Raw genomic sequence first — 20,657 nt, forward strand, 5'->3', positions numbered from 1 at the left:
GCCAGGGAATTTTTTTCCTGCTGGTCTTAACTAGTCTATCCCTGATGAGTCATTTAATTAATCAAGCAATGATATTTAATAATAGTGATGGTATTTGTTAAGCGCTTACTGTGTGCCAGGCACTGTACTAAGTGTTGGGGTGGATGCAAGCAAATTGGGTTGGACACAGTCCCATGTGGAGGTCACAGTCTCAATCCCCATTTTGCAGGTGAGGTAACTGAGGCCCAGAGAAGTGGAGTGACTTGCCCAAGGTCACACAGAGGACAAGTGGTGGAGTCATGATTGGATCCCATGACCTCAGGACTCCCAGGCCCATGCTGTATCTGCTACAGCATGCTATCGTTAGACATAGTATCTGCATTATTATTATTATTATCCCTCTGTGCGGTACAATGTGAGCCCCAACTGGGACGGGGACAGTGTCCGATCTGATCAGTGTGGCTCAGTGGAAAGAACACGGGCTTGGGAGTCAGAGGTCATGGGTTCGAATCTCAGCTGTGCCACTTGTCAGCTGTGTGACTGTGGGCAAGTCACTTCACTTCTCTGGGCCTCAGTTACCTCATCTGTAAAATGGGGATGAAGACTGTGAACCTCACGTGGGACAACCTGATGACCCTGTATCTATCTCAGCACTTAGAACAGTGCTCTGCACAGAGTAAGCGCTTAACAAATACCAACATTATTATTATTAACTTGTATCTACCCCAGCACTTAGAGCAGTGCTTAACACAAAGTAAGCACTTAAAAAATACTATACTGATAATACAATTCTTGTCTTGTCTTATGCTGTAGAGTCGTGCCCGACCCTTAGTGACGCCATGGACACATCTCTCCCAGAACGCCCCACCTCCATCTGCCATCGTTCTGGTTGTGGATCCATAGAGAGGCAGTGTGGCTCAGTGGGAAGAGCCCGGGATTGGGAGTCAGAGGTCATGGGTTCGAATCCCTGCTCTGCCACTTGTCAGCTGTGTGACTGTGGGCAAGTCACTTCACTTCTCAGTGTCTCAGTTACCTCATCTGTAAAATGGGGATTAAGACTGTGACCCTCACGTAGTACAACCTGATTACCCTGTATCTACCCCAACGCTTAGAACAGTGCTCTGCACATAGTAAGCGCTTAACAAATACCAACATTATTATTATTATTTTTATTATAGAGCTTTCTTGGTCAAAATATGGAAGTGGTTTACCATCGCCTTCTACCGCTCAGGAAACAAATCTTTGCCCTCGACTGTCTCCCATGCCGCTGCTGCACTGCACAGGTGAGTTTTGACTTGTCGCAGGTCATCTTCCACTCACTAGCCACTGGCCAAGCTAGGAATGGAATGGGCAGGCCTCTGCTTGACTCTTCCTCCTGAAGTCGAGACTGCTGGAGTACTGGAAACTCTCCCGAGAGGGGAAATAATACAATAGTGCCTACGGATTCTATTTGGTTCTCCACATGCTTAGTATGGTGCTCAGCACACAGTTAGTGATCAATAAATACCACTGATTGACTGAGTAGGCAAAATCCCTGCCATTAAGGAGCTTGCAGCCTGGCAGTGGGGAGACAAACACTCAAATAAATTACAGGTAGGAGGAAGCAACAAGAGTTTAAAGATATGTACATAAGTACTCTGCCACTTGTCAGCTGTGTGACTGTGGGCAAGTCACTTAACTTCTCTGTGCCTCAGTTACCTCATCTGTAAAATGGGGATTAAGATTGTGAGCCTCACGTGGGACAACCTAATGACCCTGTATCTACTCCAGCGCTTAGAACAGTGCTCTGCACATAGTAAGCGCTTAACAAATACCGACATTATTATAAGTACCATTAGCAGTGTCAGGGGGAATTAGTGTTACTCCATGTTACTCCTCCTGCTCTAGAGGCAGCATGGCCTAATGGAAAGAGGTTCGGGCCTATAAGTCAGAGGACCTGGGTTCTAATCCCAGCTCTGTCAATTGCTTCATTCATTCATTCATTCATTCAATCGTACTTATTGAGCGCTTACTGTGTGCAGAACACTGTGCTAAGTACTTGGAAAGTACAATTCAGCAACAGATGGAGACAATCCCTACCCAACAATGGGCTCACAGTCTAGAAGGGGGGAGACAGACAACAAAATAAACCAAGTAGACAGGCATCCCTACCTTCAAAATAGATACAAAAATCATAAATATATACACATCATTAATAAAATAGATGAAGTAATAAATATGTACAAATATACACAAGTGTTGTGGGGAGGGGAAGGGGGTAGAGCAGAGGGAGGGAGTAGGGGCAATGGAGAGGGGAGGAGGAGCAGAGGGAAAGGGAGGGCTCAGTCTGGGCTGTGTGACCTTGGGCTTGTCACTTCACTTTGTATCTACCCCAGCGCTTGTATCTACCCAGCCCTTAGAACAGTGCTCGGCACATAGTAAATGCTTAACAAATACCATAATAATAATTATTATTATGATTCTCTGGGCCTCAGTTTCCTCAACTGTAAAATGGAGATTAAATCCTACTCCCTCCTACTTAGACTGTGAGCCCCATGTGACTAACATGAATCTACCTCAGCATTTAGAACAGAGCTTGATATATTAAGCATTTAACAAATGTAATAATAATAATAATAATATTGGGGTGTGGGGGAGTAGGAGGTGGGAACCCAAGAGTATAGGTGGTCACATTGTAGTGGTCATTGTGCTTCCTTCCTTGAAACTGTGTCTAATTCCAACCCTTATCTTCTTTCTCTGCACTTAGTACAGTGGGTCTGGGTCACCAGCGGGAAGGCTTTTTTGAGACTTCCACTAAAGCAACAGGGACTCGGGGTAGACCTAAACAAGAGCTGTTCAACTGGGAAGATTTTTGAGATCGTGGAATGGGTGATAGAGGGAAGGTGTGGAATCAGAGATTTAAGGAAACCCACCCATTGCCCTTTCTGGAGGGACCGAGGAGTACTGTGCTCTACACACAGAAAGTGCTTAATCAATACTAATACTACTATTACCTCAACAACTACTATTAGTAGTTAGTGGATAGAGCACAGGCCTTGGATGTCAGAAGGATCTAGGTTTTAATCCCAGCTCTGCCACTTGTCTGCTGTGTGACCTGGGGCAAATCACTTGGCTTCTCTGTGCCTCAGTTACCTCATCTGGAAAATGGAGATTAAGATTGTGAGCCCCACGTGGGACAAGGACTGTGTCCAACCTGATTACCTGGTATCTACTACCCCAGCTCTTATTACAGTGCCTGGAACAGAGTAAGCACTTCAGAAATATCAATTATTATTATTATTACTTAAGAGTCGGCCAGTTCAGCCTGGACTGACTGAGATGTAACCCTACCCTGGGTCAAGGGAATGGTCAAGATGACTTGCATCCATGGGGTCAGTGACCTGAAAAGGACCTCCGAGTCACCCTGGGGCCATCCCAGAATGAAGTTTCTGAGATGGGCTGGCTTCTTGCCAACTGTTGCTTCACCATCCTCTGCTGTTGTGCGGACCGGTTGGGGGTGGTGGGGGGAGGAATGGGGTGGTGGGGAGAAGGAGTCTGCCTTTTGCATGAAAGTAGGGGTTAAGGCTGGGGTGGAGAGGGGTCAGCAAGGCTACTGGGCCGTGACTCTCCCTGCCTGCTTCCTGAGGAAGTCTTCCCCAGCTTCAGTGGGGAAATGTAGCCACATACAAAACACAGAAAGGCTCATATTCTCAGTCATTTGTTGCCTCTTGGAGGGGCGTGTGTGTGTGTTGGGAGATGGGGGTGGTGAGATGGGAAGGGAAGAGATATAAATCAGGTTTTAGCGTTCAGCAAAAGCGGGGGCTAGAGTGGGTCTGGGTCACTAGCGGGAAGGATTTTTTTGATTCCACTAAATCAGCAGGGACTCGGAGTAGACTAAAGCCAAGAGCTAGCTGCTCGTTTAGACTGTAAGCCCGTTGTTGGGCAGGGATTGTCTCTATCTGTTGCCGAATTGTCCATTCCAAGTGCTTAGTACAGTGCTCTGCACATTGTAAGCGCTCAATAAATACTACTGAATTGGGAAGATTTTGAAATCGTGGAATGGGTGGTAGAGGGAAGGTGTGGCATCAGAGATTTAAGGAAACCCACCCATTGCCCTTTCTGGAGGGACCCGAGGAGTAGGAAGCTCCCGCCTCACATAATAATGCTAATAGTAAGGGTGATAGCAATAGTAATACTTTTCATTCATTCATTCATTCAATCATATTTATTGAGCGCTTACTGTGAGCAAAGCACTGTACTAAACATTTGGGAGAGTACAATATAACAATAAACAGACCCACTCCCTGCCCACAACAAGCTTACAATTTAGATACATGATAACTATTTTAAAATATCAATATTCGGGCAGCCAACCATCTGAAATTAACTCTGGGTGCAACAGAGAAAGACTAAAAAGGTCTGTGTGGGACAGGGACTGGGTCTGGCCTGATTAACTGGTATCTAACCCTGTTCTTAAAACAGTGCTTGACACATAGTAAGCGCTGAACAAACGCCATAAAAAAAAGGCAGCAGAGCAGAAACCAGGAAGGGGGAGTTGGAGATCCCTTATGGAGATCTGCCACGAGAGAAAACCTGGGAACATTTGATTCCTATCTTCTTCCAGCTGGAAAATCTCAGAATGGGGTCTCTCATTCTAGAACTTCAGCTGCTTTTCTGCTTTGAAAATGACTGAGGTCTGATGGGGGCAAAAGGGGAATCTTAGAAGTATTTTTTCCCCAGTGAAGTTAGAATTTCTATTTCCAAGGTATCGGCAACATCAGTTCCCCTCGACTGTAAGCTGGTTGTGGGCAGGGAATGTTTCTTTTATATTGATATATTCTACTCTCTCCAGCATTTAGTACAGAGCTCTGCAAACAGTAAGTGCTCAATAAATATGACTGACTGAGTGATTGATCTGGCCCAAGAGACAGCTGAGGAATCCAGTTTTATTTCCATTGGATCCCTAAAATAAATCTAAGAACCTAAATAAAGACATCACTGGGTCAGTTAAATGGTCCAATCAGCCTATTACTTCCAACAGTGACAATGGGTCACGATGAAATCCATTCCCTTCTGCGTCACCCTGACTTGCTCCCTTCATTCATCCCCCCTCCCTTCCCCACAGCACTTAGGTCCATATCTGTAATTTATTTATTTAATTTAATGTCTGTCTCCCCCTCTAGACTGTAAGCTCTTTGTGGGCAGGGAATGTGTCTGTTATACTCTCCCAAGTACTTAGTATAGTGCTCTGAACACAGTAAGTGCTCAGTAATTGATTTATTGATGGACTGATGGTTGCCCTCTGGGGTGTCCATTCATCTAAAATCTTTATTTCCAGAGGTTTGGGGAAAATCTAGAGCCAGGAAGATTAGAGAATCAAGACTTGGTTGACAAGAAATTATTGCTATAATTGGGAAATTCTAAAAAATTGAAAATTCTCCCTCTAGGGTTTTGAGGAAACCCCATACTCACTTTTCTAAGGAATCTAAACAACTCCCCAGAATCTGGAACCACTCTAATGTCTGAGATCTGCCTGTGACATCTAGAACTTTCACATCCAGAACTACCACAGTGTTTAGACATATACTCTGGAGGAAAGCAAATTGCTTCAGGGTCTTGGGCCAAGAAGTTTTGCATCAGACTTTTCCTCCCCTCACCCCATGCATCATTATTTAACAGAAGAAGGTTTCCGGGCTAGAGCTTGCCCACTGGTAGATTAATTGTATGTGTTCTAATTCCAGAAACCAGAAGTCCAGGAGTTTCTGGAACTTGTCTGCCTTTACCATGGCTCTGAAAATTTCTGGAATATTACAGATGGAACAGACTTGTAGCAGTGGGGATGCCAAGTGTGTCCCTTAACTCTCAGGGATTGTAGGACAATCACTTGGCTAACCCTCAGGTGATCCCCAAGAATCCTCAAGAACTTGGATTCAGGAATGTCTAGATGCTTCGCATTGCCCTTCTGGGGAGTGGTTCTGTTTCAAAATGGATCTTTCAGTGGCTTGTGTCTGTTCCTTGGTTGATCTGATCTGCTCCTACTGCCTTTGGTTTCTGATAATTCCATCGATCAGTGGTCTTCACGGAACACTTAGTGTGTCCAGACCACTGCACTGTTTGGGAGAATGCAATAGAGTTGGTAGACATGATCCCAACCTTCAAGGAGCTTACAGTGTAGTGGGGGAAGACAGATGCTAAAATCAATTGCACATAGGCTAGAATCCTGCTTTTGGAGCATGACTCTGAGTTAGTTGGTGTTGTCCTATTCATAGTAGTCATTCTGTCCTTCCCCCACAAAAAATCTGGGACCAAGTGTAAGTTTCTTCCCACCTCCCTGGACCACCCCCTTCCATGAGGCCTCAAACCTGACAAATCCTCTTCCACTCACCATCTGGTGGTATTTATTATTGATATTATTATTAATAACGATAATGGTATTTGTTAAGCATTGGATAATAATAATAAAATTTGTTAAGCGCTTACTATATGCCAAGCACAGTATAAAGTGCGGGGGTAGGTACGAGGTAATCAGGTCTCGTAATCATAATTATGGCAAGCAGCATGGTGTCATGGATAGAGCATGGGCGCGGGAGTCAGAAGGTCATGGGTTCTAATCTGGGCTCCACCATTTGTCAGCTTTGTGACCTTGGGCAAGTCACTAAACTTCTCTGTGCCTCAGTTATTTCATCTGGGAAAAATAGGGATTAAGTGTGCAAGCCCAGTGCGGTACAGGGACTGTGTCCAACCTGATTAACAAGGACCATGATAATAATGATTATTATTATTGTTAGATTTCACATGAGGCTCACAGTTTAAGTAGGAGGGCAAATAGTTATTGAATCTCCATTTTGCAAATAAGGGAATGAAAGCACAGAGAAGGAAAGTGACTGGCCCAAGGTCACGCAGCAGGTAAGTGGCAGAGCTGGGCTAAGAATCCAGGTCCTCTGACCCTCAGGCCTGTGTAGTTTCCCCTAAGCCACTTTGCCTCCCTGATTTACCTCCTGATTTCCTCTGCTTCTGTCATGTGCCAGATTAAGATCACCACTGCCACATGGGCTGTTTCCTTTTGAGATATTCACTGTTGCTTATCCAGTCCTGACACTATCTCAGGCACATTTCTCTCTCCCAAAACCAAAACCTCAAAGCTTAGGCCATTAATTAGAATCGTTCGCCAAGTCTTCAGACCAGAACATCTTTCTCAAGACTCAGATCAACTTGTGGCTCTAGGGGACTCACATGACCTATTGGATAGAGCCCAAGCCGGGAGCCCCTCTTTTCCTCTACTCCCCTTCCCTCCCCATCACCCAGACTCCCTCCCTCTGCTCTACCCACCCCACCCAGCCCCACAGCACTTGTGTATATGTGTACATATTTATTATTCTATTAATTTTATTAATGATGTGTATATATATCTATAGTTCTGTTTACTTATATTGATGCTATTGGTGCCTATCTACTTGTTTTGTTTTGTTGTCTGTCTCCCCACTTCTAGACTGTGAGCCCGTTGTTGGGTAGGGATTGTATCTATTTGCTACTGAATTGGATTTTCCAAGGGTTTAGTACAGTGCTCTGCACACAGTAAGTGCTCAATAAGTACGATCTAATGAATAAATGAATGAATGACTTGGAGTCTAATCCCAGCTTTGCCAATTGTCTGCTGTGTGGCTTGGGCAAGTCATTTCACTTCTCTGTGCCTCAGTTACCTCATCTATAATAATGCTGTGAACTCCTTTTGGGACATGGACTGCGTCCAACCTGATGAGCTTGTAACTACCTCTTTGCTTAGTACAGTGCCTGGCATGGAGTGAATGGTTAATTAATAACAATGTTGGTATTTGTTAAGCGCTTACTATGTGCAGAGCACTGTTATAAGCACTGGGGTAGATACAGGGTAATCAGGTTGTCCCACGTGAGGCTCACAGTCTTCATCCCCATTTTACAGATGAGGTCACTGAGGCACAGAGAAGTTAAGTGACTTGCCCACAGTCACACAGCTGACAAGTGGCAGAGCCGGAATTCGAACTCATGACCGCGGACTCCCAAGCTCGGGATCTTTACAGTGAGCCACGCTGCTTCTCATAAAAAACATAAAAAACCCCACTCCACCTGGACACCCAGCCCCTTCCCCATAACTCCTCCTTGTCCTCGTCTCTGTCCTATGTCGTCATGCTCCTCCTCCTCCTTCTTCTCCTCCATCCTTGTTAATGGGGAGAGATGGGCTGGGTCAGCACTTAATATAGTGCCTCATACATAATAAGCACTTAATAAATACAATTATTATTATTATGATCAAGTTTCTTCCTCCACCTCCCACTCCCTAACTGAGGCTGTCCCTCAAGGCTCTGTCTTCAAGCTCAGTGTGTTCCCCCCTTAACTCCTCATTTTCCTCCAGCAAATCCTCTCCTCCCCCTAACAGTCTTGTAGTGTTCGTTAAGCACTTACTATAGGCCAGGCACTGTTCTAAGCGCTGGGGTGGCTACAAGCAAAACGGGTTGGACACGGTCCCTGTTCCACGTGGGGCTCACGGTCTCAATTCCCATTTTACAGATGAGGTAACTGAGGCACAAAGAAGTGAAGTGATTTGCCCAAGGCCCCACAGCAGAAAGGTGGCAGAGCCAGGATTAGGATCCATGAACTTCTGACTCCAGGCCTGTGTTCTATTTACTATGCTATGCTCATTCATTCAATAGTATTTATTGAGTGCTTAGTATGTGCAGAGCACTGTACTAAGCACTTGGAATGGACAAATCGGCAACAGATAGAGTCGATCCCTGCCCATTGACGGGAACCCAGTGGACCAGACTACCTTGTTCCCCATCTCTAAGGCTTGCAACCTCGCTGTGATCCTTGACTCTTCTCTGGCATTCCTTTTACTTTTTACCCATATACAGGGTATATATATATACATATATATGCACACACATATATACACACACACATATATATCTCCTTTTACCCATATGCAGGCTGTCACAAAACCCTGTCAGTTTTGCTGCCTATTTCTCTCCACACAAAGCAGAACCTCCTGACCATTGTCTTTAAGGTACTCAGTCGGCTATCTCCTTCCTACTTATCCATCCAATTCTCCCTCTACACCCCAATCAACTAATGGTGTTTACTGAGTACTTCCCATTTGCGGAGCAATGTACAAAACACTTGGGAGAGTACTGTACAATAGATTTGGTATTCATTCAATCATATTTATTTAGCACTTCCTGTTTGCAAAGCACTGTACTAAGCATTTGGGAGAGTACAAAATAAGAACAAACAGACATATTCCCTGTCCTCAACCAGCTCACAGTCTAGAGGGAGAGATAGACATTAATATAAATAAATAAATAAATAAATAAATAAATAAATAAATAAATAAATAAATAGCAGATATACACAGATATATACATATGTGCTGTGAGGATGAGAGGGAGGTTGAATGGAAAGAGTAAGTGAGAGCGATGCAGAAGGGAGTGAGAAGAGGAGAGGAGGGCTTAGAGAAGATTAAGTCTTGGAGGAGGTGTGCTTTCAATAAGGCTTTGAAGTTGGGGAGAGCAATTATCTTTTTGATAATTGGTAGATGTGATTTTTGTCTACAGGGAGCTTGCATTTTAGAAGATAAAGCAGATAACAAATAAAGTAGAGGTAGGGGAAATGGCAGTGTGTAAGGATACTTATATAAGTGCTTGGAGCTGGGGTGGGGAGAAAGTCACAGTGTTTAAGGGGAACAGTCCCAGTACATAGACGACCCAAAGGGGCTGGGGAAAGGGTGAGGAAATAAGGTGGTGGTCAGGGAAGGCCTTTCGGGGGAAATAGGATATTAGGAGGGCTTTGAGATGGGGTGAGTGGTGGTCTGTTGGATATGAAGGGGGAGGGTGGTGAGACAGGTAAGATGGAGGTACAGTGAGTAGGTTGATATAAGAGAAGTGAAATATGTGGACTGGGTCGTAGTAGGAGATCAATGAATTGGTAGGAGAGGGGAGGGAAGATTGAGTGCTTTAAAGCCCACGATAAGGAGTTTCTGTTTGTTGTGGGTGCGGATAGACAACCATCTGAGTTTTCTGAGGAGAGGGGAGATGTGGACTGACCATTGTTTTAGAGAATGATCCGGGAATCAGCAGAAAGTATGAACTAGTGAGAGACAGGAGGCAGGGAGGTTAGGGAGGAGGCTGATGCAGAAGTCAAAGAGGGACAGGGTAAGTGCTTGGAGGTAAGTGCTTGGGTCAGCATGGTAATAATGTTGGTATTTGTTAAATGCTTACTATGTGCAGAGCACTGTTCTAAGCACTGGGGTAGATACAGGGTACTCAGGTTGTCCCACGTGAGGCTCACAGTTAATCCCCATTTTACAGATGAGGTAACTGAGGCACAGAGAAGTTAAGTGACTTGCCCACAGTCACACAGCTGACAAGTGGCAGAGCCAGGAATCGAACCCATTACCTCTGACTCCGAAGCCCAGGCTCTTTCCATTGAGCCATGCTGCTAGCCATTTGGATGGCACGGAAGGAGGAGGGAGAGGGGTGGATTCTAGAGATGTGGTGAAGATAGAAAAGACAGGATCAGGTGGCCTCGTAGAGAGAGCATAGGCCTGAGAGTCAGGAGGACCTCCATTCTAATCCAAGTTCCACTGCTTTTCTGCTGTGTGGGCTTGGGCACGTCACTCAACTTCTCTGGGCCTCAGTTACTTAATCTGTAAAATGGGAATTGAGACTGTGAGCCCAATATGGGACATGGACGATGTCCAACTTGTTTATCTTGCATCTACCCCACATTGCCTGGAACATAGTAAGCGCTTAATAAATACTATTTTAAAAAAAGAGAAAAAAACCCAATCCTTGACTTTTTGGAGGCTCACAACCCAAGCATGTATTTTAGTGTCTCTCTCCCCTATTAAACTGTAAGCTCCGTGAGTCAGTCGATTATATTTATCAAGCGCTTACAGTGTGCAGAACACTGTACTAAGCACTTGGAAGAGTACAATATAACAATATAACAGATACATTCCCTGACCACAACAAGCGTAAGGTGTAAAGGGCAGCGATCTTGAGAGGAACACGGTTACTAATTTTCTGGTACTGTCCCAACCTCCTAGTACAGATTTCTGCTCAAAGTAGGTCCTCAATAAATACCCTTGTATGATTGATTGATTCCGAGCGTTTGTCTTGTGCAACTAGTTCACACAGCAAATCTATTATTGGGAGTGAAAAAGTCAGGTGACTGGATTTCTGGTCACGTGATCTTTTCCTTCGCCACCTATTCATTCATTCAGTCGAATTTACTGAGTGCAAAGTACTGTACTAAACGCTTGGGATTGTACGATATAACAACAGCCGCATTCCTGTCCACAGCAAACTTGCCTTACTGCTCTGGTCATTTGATTTTTGGCAGAGCATGCCTTCTAATGAAGCTCTTTACTTCTCCCTCTCCCCTCTCCTCCGCTTTATTTTTTCCTCTAGTCTTCTATCGCTGGTCCCATTTACCACTGTGATGAAGCTGCCAAGTGCCCTCTTCCAGGACACTGGAGTCCAAGTGTGAGTTCTGATGGGTGCTCAGGCTTGCAGATAAGCAACAAATTATGTGATAGGATTAGAGGTATGCTCACTCTGCTCCTAAGAGTGGACTGATCCGAGAGGCCTGGGCCAGAGGAGAGACAAGAGACCAGACAACCCCGAGGCTTTACAACATTAGTAGCAAGTTAAGCACCTGGAAGTGGGGGTGAACAGGGGGTAAGCATGTGGCATTGAATTCCTATTTCTCTTAACTCTAGATCACATCCATGCCTCTGGAAAATAAATGTCTCCTGTTCCTATAAGGCTGTAGAGACAGAATTATTTGAGTTGAGGCAATTCTCTGGATCATTAGGGGCAGAAATTCAGGTAGAGAGCAAAATTCAGGTAGGGGAAGATGCTGTCTTCGCTGGTCAAATTCACCAGATGATGCTCAACTCCCCTCCCACCACCCACAATCGAGCTCCCTTAGTAGAAAGAGTCTTCATCCAACCCTTCTCCCCACGTATCACCTCCCCATAACAAAAAACTCTTCAGAACTTTTAAGCATCTCCCGCCTCCTGCACCACCTCCCCATACCACAACACTTTCCAGAACTTTTAAGGGTCTCCCACCTCCTGTCCAGATCTTTGAGAGTGAGCTTCAACAGACAAAGAGATACACAGACTGTCTTCGAGAGGTTTTTTTTATTCCAAAATAAAAATCTGATATAAAGACAAATAATCAAGATGATCGCACAATCAATCAATCAGTCAATGGTATCTACTGAGTGCTTGCTGTGCACTGACCACTGTGCTAAACTCTGCAATGTAGAACAAACCGGGGTTGGATGCTGGGGAGGTCACAATTCACGGAGAAGATAAACCAGTGAGAACCATAGGTCTGAACTCTGTCCTTCTCCAACTGGGCCCTTTCCCACCCTCTAGCTGTCTCCTCCAGGGAGTGCTGGGATGCTGCCTGCCGCTGTTCAGGAGGTGGAACTTCTCCCCTGAAAGAGGTGCAGGAGTTCTGTTTTCTACCCCACCGGTGGCCCCAGATCAAACCCAGGAGGCCTCGCTTCCGGCAAGTCGCTCTCACCATTCTGTCTCATACCGACCCGCTCGGACTCTGGTACCGGGAGGAGTGGACTCAGGTTGGGATGGATTTCTCCCAATCTTAGGGGTAGTTCTGGCAGGGGGGAAGGAGACCCCTCCTTTCTTTCTTCGGAAGGGTGCTGATCCCTTTGAGGACATCTGGGGGAATTTTCTAAATATTAGAATAGACACCCCAAAGGAACCCAAATAGACCAGCTTCACTGTGGGGAGTCGCTTCCCTCCTGCCTGCACCTACAGCCCCCATCCGGAGCCCAAACCAGTTCTGAGAGTGCTCGGTCTGAATAGGACAAAGGTGGGAACTCCTTGGATGGATGCATGAGACAAGACACTTTCAACTGCAAAAAGAGGGTTCTCACCGGGGACTGACTGGCTACCTGACAATAGGTTGCAGTCACCTAAGCTCTCTCAGCCCCCTCAAGGTGCCGAAGCAGTTGAATACCAGTTAAAAATCCACCTAAAATGGTGGAAATGGATCAAGCATCCCCCGACACTTCCCATCTCCAGACTGGAGAAGAAGGCTCCGATCATTCTGACCCATGAAATCCAAGTTCTATTAGAACCAAAAGCAGGTCATCCAAAGAAGCCCTGTAGGCCGCAGAGGAAAAAAAGGGTGTGTTGGGGGGTGCTTGAGGAGGTGTCCCTGTAGTTTGAGCTTGGACTAAGAGGGAAACACCTAGTGCTGGTCCGCCATGAACCACTTGACAGGAAGTGGGTCGCTCTGCGTACCCGATTCCTCTCCCGTCTGCAGAGGCCAACAACTCCAGCCATAGTGCTCTGGAGTGGACCAAGTGGCACAGACTCCCCCTCCCCCAACAGTGGTGCTCTTCAATCAAGGGGAGGGGTGCTGGAGGCAGGCTACAGAGCGGAGTTGATTGAGGCTGACAAGGAATCCATAAGCTTCTCCCCATAAATAACCTGCGTTATTTTCCTGGAACAGATGACCGGGAACATTAAGTCAGTGTAAACGGTTTTAAAGACATTTAGAAAAAAAATAAATAACTTGAAAAAATAACCCTATGTTTCTTCTCTTCAAAACAGATCAAAGAAAAGCTGTAAAAAATAAATATAAAAATGGCAGCTGAGGTATCAAAGGTAATAAATAAGTGCAGTGGGATTGTTGGATAGTTCGAGGAAGGCCCAGCTCCCGGAAACCCTGGGGTTGGGAGTCCGGGGACTGGTTGAGCTTTGTTCTGGAGTTCCTCTGAGAGGTTCCGTCTTCTAGGGATGTCTTCCAGCAATCTCACTTTGGTTTCGGCTGCATCAGGTATGATTCCAGGTAGTTGATAAAAATGTCAAATTCACCCATCGCCTTGTAGATGCCTTTTTCTTTGAGCTATTTAGAGAGGAAATGAAATTTGGTCAAAATCCCAGTCTTCTATTTATCGAGAGCAGAGCCAGGGTTGACTTCTGGCTCCTCAAGTTTCCTGCTGTGTGGCCTAGGGCAAGTCACTTAACTTCTTTGGGCCTCAGTTTCCTCATCTGAAACAATGGGATTTAATACCTGCTCTCCCTCCCCCTTAGGCTGTGAACTGCATGCGGGATGGGGACTGTGTCCTACCTGATTGTCTTGTGTCTACTCCAGTGCTAAGTATGGTGCTTAGCACAGAGTAAGCATTTAACAAATACCATCATTATTGCGATTATTGCTATTATGATTATTATCTTTCTGCTTCCTGGGGAAGGACACAATCCCATGGGGGGAGCAAGGGGCTGATAGGTTGAGCCAGCTGCGTGGGTGAGACTTGAATTTGGATCCTAAAGGGCGAAGGGGAGCCTGGGGTTCTGAATAAGTCGGGAGGCAGGGATGGCTCTACAAGCAATAAGCGCTCAGTAAATACTACTGATCAATCGATCGACTGATTGGTTAAGGGCTCTCTGCAGGCCATCAGGTGAGCATCTAGAGTGGGCTCAAGTTTGCTCTCTGAGTATATTATGATTGTATAACTCCCACTCCCTTTTGGTTTCAGAGAGTGCAATTTAGCCCCAAGGGTGTATGAGGTCTTGAGAATTTACCGAGAGTCATTTAGAAACCCTACAGACACTTCACAGAAAACAAGCGTAACCAAGAAGGCGGCCCTGCCAGCTACTCTGGAAGCGGTAATGCGCTCTCGGTTTTCACACGCCTTGCGAAAGGTGCGAAGGGAGAATATTGGCTTTCCGCGGGGTGTGCGGGAGTGGGGTTGGCTCTGGCTGAATGGGGTCGGGTTATAAGACCCTTGGCTTCTGCCGTACTCGAGAGCGTGGGCCCAGCCCTGAGGCAGCGACATGCCTACGGCAGCCTCGGCTTCCCCTATATCTCTGGGTCTCTGATGATTAGGCTTCAGAGAACCCAAAGCTGCATTTCAGAAGCACAGAGTAGGAAGACCTACCCCTACTCCCCCCAATCCCCTCCTCCCTCCTTCCCCAGCTTCTGCCTTCCGGGAGGACTACCTCACCCCATCCGAGTCATATGGGGGTGGGAGGAGGGAGCCTTTCCCGTCTTTGGTAATTTCCACGGAACTCTGGTCCCCATTCCCAGACCTCAGCACTATTTTAGGGCCAGGAAGTTCTTCCTGATGTCTAACCTCAGTTCCTTCTAATGGCATTTTTGTTCAATTCCCTGTAGTCTATCTTCTGGGAGCCAAAGATTCCTAGAACTGGGAGCAACCTCAAGAGGTCATCCTCATCATCATCATCATCATCATCATAGTGGTATTTGTTAAACACTTACTATGTGCCAGACACTGTAATAAGTACTGAGGTGGATACTAGCAAATCAAGCTGGCCACAGTCCCTGTTCCACGTGGGACTCACAGTCTCAATCCCCATTTTACAGATGAGGTAACTGAGGCACAAAGAAGTGAAGTGACTCGCCCAAGGTCATCTAGAAGACAAGTGGTGAAGCCGGGATTAGAACCCATGACCTTCTGACTCCCAGGCATCCACTATGCTCTATCCACTATGCCATGCTAGTTCAACCCCCTGCCTCAGGGCAGATAAATGCCTCACCCATTCAGAAAATGTGTGTATGTGTGTGTTGCCTGCGTGTGTGTGTGCATGTGTGGGCTTTTAAATATATCTCCAGCCAGGGAGATCTTACCACCTGACTATGAGTTTTTATTCCTCTGATGTCTCCAGTGGTTGTCTTCCATTCCCCACTCTCAGCATAATCAAATTTCACCCTATTTAGGGGGCTTCCCAAAATGTTAACAGGTAGCAAAGGGGGAAAATCCCTTTCTCTCTTCCTAAATGAGAACTCTGTCTGCCTGTCTTTCTGTCTGTCTCTCTTCTCTCTCTCTCTCTCTCTTTCACTCACACCTCTTAGGTCCCAAGGACTTAGACTCACCTGGCCATAGGTTTCTTTGATCTCTTCAATGGCTTTGCTCCTCTTCTCACAGGGCAAAAATCTGTGCTGTGAAAGAATAACCCAAAGACTTTGAGTAGGTGCCCTTTGGGAAACCCAAACCCACCACAAAAGCGGCAAGTTTCCTTGTTTCCATTCGCAACTGGGGAAGCAAAGACCCAGTGGGGTTATATGAGTTGCTTAAGGTCACCTAGCAACTCAGTGGCAGAGCTGAGATTAGAACCCACTGCCTTGGACCAAACCTATCTAGTTCCTGTGGAATGATTTCAAAATGAAAGGCAGGGGCCCCCCACATAAATCTTTTAGCCAAACGGATCCTAGAGAAGGAGGGAAACGGGGTCTCGTGAGGGCTGACCAAAGCTGCGGACTTGAGTCGACCGGTCTCTGTTTTCCAGCTTGAGGTCTCCAGTGATTGAGTAGAAAGTCAGGAAACCCCTTTGGCAACCTCCATGTTCCCAGACAAATAACAAGGAGGTGGGGGATTGGGGTTGGCGGGGTGGTGGTGGGGAGGAAAGGGTAAATGAATATACTTAGACAGATTCTGTGGTCCTGTGGCCTATGACTCAGAATGACAGGAAAATTGTTTGCAAATACCCAGAGCTATGTAAATGCTCACTGCCTCCCCCAGTTTTTGCTTAGTGAGAAATGAACGGGGCAGTGAGTGAGTGAGTGTGCGGTGTGGTTGGTGCTTGTGTGCATGTACAATGTGTGTGCATGTGAGACATGCGTGAGCTGACGTGCCCCAGAATGAAGTGTGTGTTGGGCGTCTCTGTCAGGTATCCCCGGGGTTTGGGGAAGGTTTGCTCCCGCTCATACTCACACAGCGCTTTAGTTGATGCTGCAGGCTCTGGAGCTTGTTTCCCAGGGAGCCCACATGATGTTTGATTTCTTTGTTCTGCTGCGCCTTGGGCATCACCTCCTCCAGATAAAACCGGATCATATCCAACATGGCCTGGCAGCCCAGGTAGCTCTACGGCAAGCCAGAGAAGAAGGTGCGTGAGGCTTGAGGAGGAGGTCGTGGAGGATAGGGATGAGGGGGATGGGGATGGGGTGGGGGGGCGGCTCCTTGAGCAAAGGTTCCTCGCTGAGCACCTTCTCCTGATCCTGTTCCTTCCTCGGGACATCCTCGGGGATCCTCCCTCTGAGTCAAGTGCTGCACCAGGTAAACCTCTCACTTTCACTTACTGCCTCATGCCAGACAGGGCCCGCATCCCAGTGACTGACTTATTTCGTGTCTGTCCCGACGATTAGGGACGGTGCCTGGCTCATAGTAAGCGCTTGGCCATCACCACGATTAGTATTCTGATTAAATTTTTCTGGGAATGATCAATCGATGGATGGTATTCACTGAGCGCTTACTGTGTACAGAGTACTGCACTGTGCACTTGGGAAAGCACAATACAACAGAGTCGGCACTGGCAGGTGTGTTCCCCGCCCACAGCGAACTTACAGTTTAGAGGGGAAGACAGACATTGATATAAATAAGTATGATGAACACGGACTTCCAGAATTTGCCTGCAAAACCCACTGAAGTTGCTCTGGTCTTCACCACACACACATCCCTGCCCGGAGGAAGCTGAGCTGAGGGAAATGCCCCGAGGGGACAAGCCTCACCTTAAAATCTTCCAGCAGGTTGGCCTTGAGCAAGATCGTGTCCAAATCCTCATCTTTCTTCTGCTGTAAGAAGCACAGGATGGAACCGTGAGGAGGGGTGCAAAAGCAGTCGTCCTGTACTTTTGGTTTACAGAGAGTTCATGTGGGGGAAGCACCTGGCGGAGGGCTTATAAAAGGGGAACTCAGACGTCTTGAAATGAAGGGTTTTGGATGGCGGAGCTGCCATTTTTCAGATCTGGTTGGAAATGAGAGCTCCCTCTTTGCATCTGGTTTCACTTAGGGTTCTGCCACTTTGGGGGCAGAGGTGGAAAGCGGGCACCCTGTTGTGGGGAGGAGGGCCTGCCCCCGTCCGCTCCACTCCCCCGCCGGCTTCTGCCCAGCTCGGATCTCAGCAACCCCTCTCTCTGTGGAAAGCATCCCCCTCTGGGTCCCGAATTCACTTCCGAGTTCAAGCAATCAGTCCATCGATTCGTCAAGGGCCGTCAGTGCACCCCGGGTCAAAGTCCTTCATTCCACGGGAAGGTTTACCGCGTTAAGCGCCTAGTTCGGGGTGAGGCGTCGATTAAATACGGCCCACCTCGATTCTGACATTCTGCTCCCTTTTCCCCCACAGGGCCGGTTCTTCTCAAGTCTCCTTTGTCAGGTACCGAGTCAGACGGCAGCATCTAAATGCTCGGACCATTTTACCGGTGCCCATTTACCCCGCGTTCACCTTCGGTTTAACTCGGTGAACTCTCCATTTTACAGGTCAGGTACTGAAGAAGTGTCATTCAAATGGCTGTCCCGTGGGAACGCTTCCTGAAATTACCTTTCGTAATTTTCCTTGGCTCCTCTCCGCTTTAGCACGCTTACAAGAAGAGTAGCCAGAGCGAGCCGGTCACTATGGAGCTTTTCATTCGTTCATTCAATAGTATTTATTGAGCGCTTACTATGTGCAGAGCATTGTACTAAGCAATTGGAATGAACAGAGGAACTCCATCGCTCAGATTCTGGAAGAGCCTGCTGAAGAACACCCTCACTCTCTCCCCAGCACGCCTGAGGCATTTTTGATGCCGAGGGTTGAATCATTTCTAAATAACATGAGACCAGGTTAAGAAAGTCCTGCAGTTGCAAAATCTCCCCTTAGGGGGTGGTGAGAGTTTTGCAGCTTGCGAAAGGAGTCGATACCGAGAAAAGTTTCTTGGTGTGCAGAAACTGCGAGTGCCACACTGCAAAAACGTTGGCTCTTCAAGAGAGAAGCAAACGCTCAAAGCACATCATTTCTCTCAGCGTCACGGTCCAGCAGGAGACACCAACCCCAGCAGCCCCAGAGTGGAAGAAAATTTTGGAGCCAGTGGATCGGTTTAGCAGGATCAGGGCAGAGCAGAAGCAGGGGACAGAAGGAGAAAAGGCGGCGAGAGGCATCATCGATACTTACAAAGTAGTTTTTCACCGTCTGGAAAGTAGATCGCAGCTCTCTGAGCATGGTGGGCAAGGTGTCTGAGAGGCTGACACAGTTCTCTGCCGATGGGGAGTTCTGGCCCCAGGCTGGTTCCACGCTGAAGATGCAAACCAGGGAAAGCAGTAGGAGGAGGCGACGCATGCTGGGGTGAGTCCCTCTTCTCGTCGGTTGGCGACGAGCTCGGTTTTGTCAGAGCGAACCCCGATATACAGCCCTGCACCTTTAGGGTCCCCATTTATAGTCTCAAAAGCCGGCTGACTTTCCAAGGTGTCAGTCAAATGTCATATGTCATAGATTTCCTGGCAAGAGATTTCCTGTGTCAAAGCCCCTCCCTTTTTCCCCACCTAAGATCGTATTGGGTGGTAGGAGCTTTTGGGCTTTGAGGGTTTTTTTGCATTGGTAGGTTCTTAAAAATATGCGACACTCGTGTGCACTCAGTTTGCCTGACCAGAACTTCTGCATTAGGGCTATTTTTAGAATGGAAGGAGGGAGGGAGTCTTATCAAAGGGACAATCTCCTCTTTTGCCATTCGGCAAAATGCTTACATAAATGGCGATTTCCTTCCTCCAGTGGGGCATCGTGAGCGGTACCTATCAGCCGTGGGCACGGAGGCCCAGCAACTGATGCCGGGAACCTGTTCCTAAGCTATTAAACAGTTTCAAGCGCCCCCTGGACTTCTGCTGGGAATTCTTTCAGCCAGTCGAACGATGATCTGTACTGAGCTCTAGCTGTGTGCAGCGCACGGTACTAAGCACTTGGAGGAGAGAAGTACGGTGGAGTTGGTAGGCATGATACCTGTCCCCAAGTAACTCTCAGTGTAGCAGGGGAGACAGGCATTAAAATAAATTGCAGATAAGGGGAAGTGGCAGGGCCCGAGGCTACGTTTATAAGTGTTGTGGGGCTGGGGCTGGGGAGAGAATCAAAGTGCTCGAGGGGTACAGAGCCAAGTGCATAGGTGATGCAGAAGAGACGGAGAAGAGTTGGGGAATCGAGGGTTAGTCGGGGAAGTCCTCTTGGAGGCGATGTGATTTTAGCAAGGTTTCTGTGAAGGTGGCGAGAGTTGGTGCTCGGTCGATTATGAAAGGGGAGGGAGTTCCAGGCTAGAGGGAGGACCTGAGCAAGGGGACATCAGTGAGACAGTTGGCATGGGAAGAGAGAAATGTGGGGTCTCGGTTGGAGGGGGAGATCAGTGAGGTAAAGTAGGAAGGGGAAGGGAAGCAGTGTGGTCTCATGGAAAGAGCACGGGCCTGGGAGCCAGACGAGCCGGGTTCTGATCTCAGCTCCGCTGCTTGTCTGCTTTGTGACCTTGGGCAAATCACTTCACTTCTCTGTGCCTCAGTTACCTCATCTGTACGCTGGGAATTGAATCCTGCTCCCTCCAATTTAGCCTGAGCCTTCTGTGGGACAGGAACTGTGTCCAACCTGATTTTCTTGTGTCTACCCCAGAGTTTAGAAGAGCGCTTGGCACAGAGTAAGCGCTTAACAGATACCTTAAAAAAAGGGAAGAAATTCCAGCTCCTCCTCCAGCTCCAGGTGACTAAATAAACAGTGGGTTATGTTAACCACTTAGGGTATGCTAAGCACTGTAATAAATGTTGGGATAGATGCAAAATAATCAAGTCGGACACTAGTCCCAGTCTCACAAAACTCAGTTTTAGGAAGGAGGAGAACAGGTAATGAATCCCCATTTTAGAGATGAGGAATGTGAGGCT

The 20,657-nt window shown here is 47.1% G+C and overlaps 1 protein-coding gene across 1 annotated transcript; it reads right to left on the minus strand.

Moving 5' to 3' along the window:
* Positions 1-12,122: 12,122 nt before the first annotated feature.
* IL10 (interleukin 10) lies at positions 12,123-19,216 on the minus strand. The gene is made up of 5 exons (XM_007670265.3): positions 18,922-19,216; positions 17,505-17,567; positions 16,711-16,860; positions 15,873-15,938; positions 12,123-13,880 (listed from the first exon to the last, which is right to left on the minus strand). The coding sequence occupies exons 1-5, from the start codon at positions 19,084-19,086 to the stop codon at positions 13,788-13,790; spliced, it is 537 nt and encodes a 178-aa protein (XP_007668455.1). The 5' UTR covers positions 19,087-19,216; the 3' UTR covers positions 12,123-13,787.
* Positions 19,217-20,657: the final 1,441 nt, after the last annotated feature.

Source organism: Ornithorhynchus anatinus, chromosome 7 (genome assembly GCF_004115215.2).
Source record: "Ornithorhynchus anatinus isolate Pmale09 chromosome 7, mOrnAna1.pri.v4, whole genome shotgun sequence".
Taxonomy (NCBI): Eukaryota; Metazoa; Chordata; class Mammalia; order Monotremata; family Ornithorhynchidae; genus Ornithorhynchus; species Ornithorhynchus anatinus.

What these genes read in the sequence shown, in the direction of transcription:
- IL10 (XM_007670265.3), bottom strand. Translation starts at nt 19,086, where the DNA reads ATGCGTCGCCTCCTCCTACTGCTTTCCCTGGTTTGCATCTTCAGCGTG. An exon ending in ACCTGCTGGAAGATTTTAAG is followed by an intron (nt 16,861 to 17,504) that starts GTGAGGCTTGTC and finishes GGCTTGCCGTAG; the next exon opens with AGCTACCTGGGCTGCCAGGC. An exon ending in AGCATCAACTAAAGCGCTGT is followed by an intron (nt 15,939 to 16,710) that starts GTGAGTATGAGC and finishes ATTCTTTCACAG; the next exon opens with CACAGATTTTTGCCCTGTGA.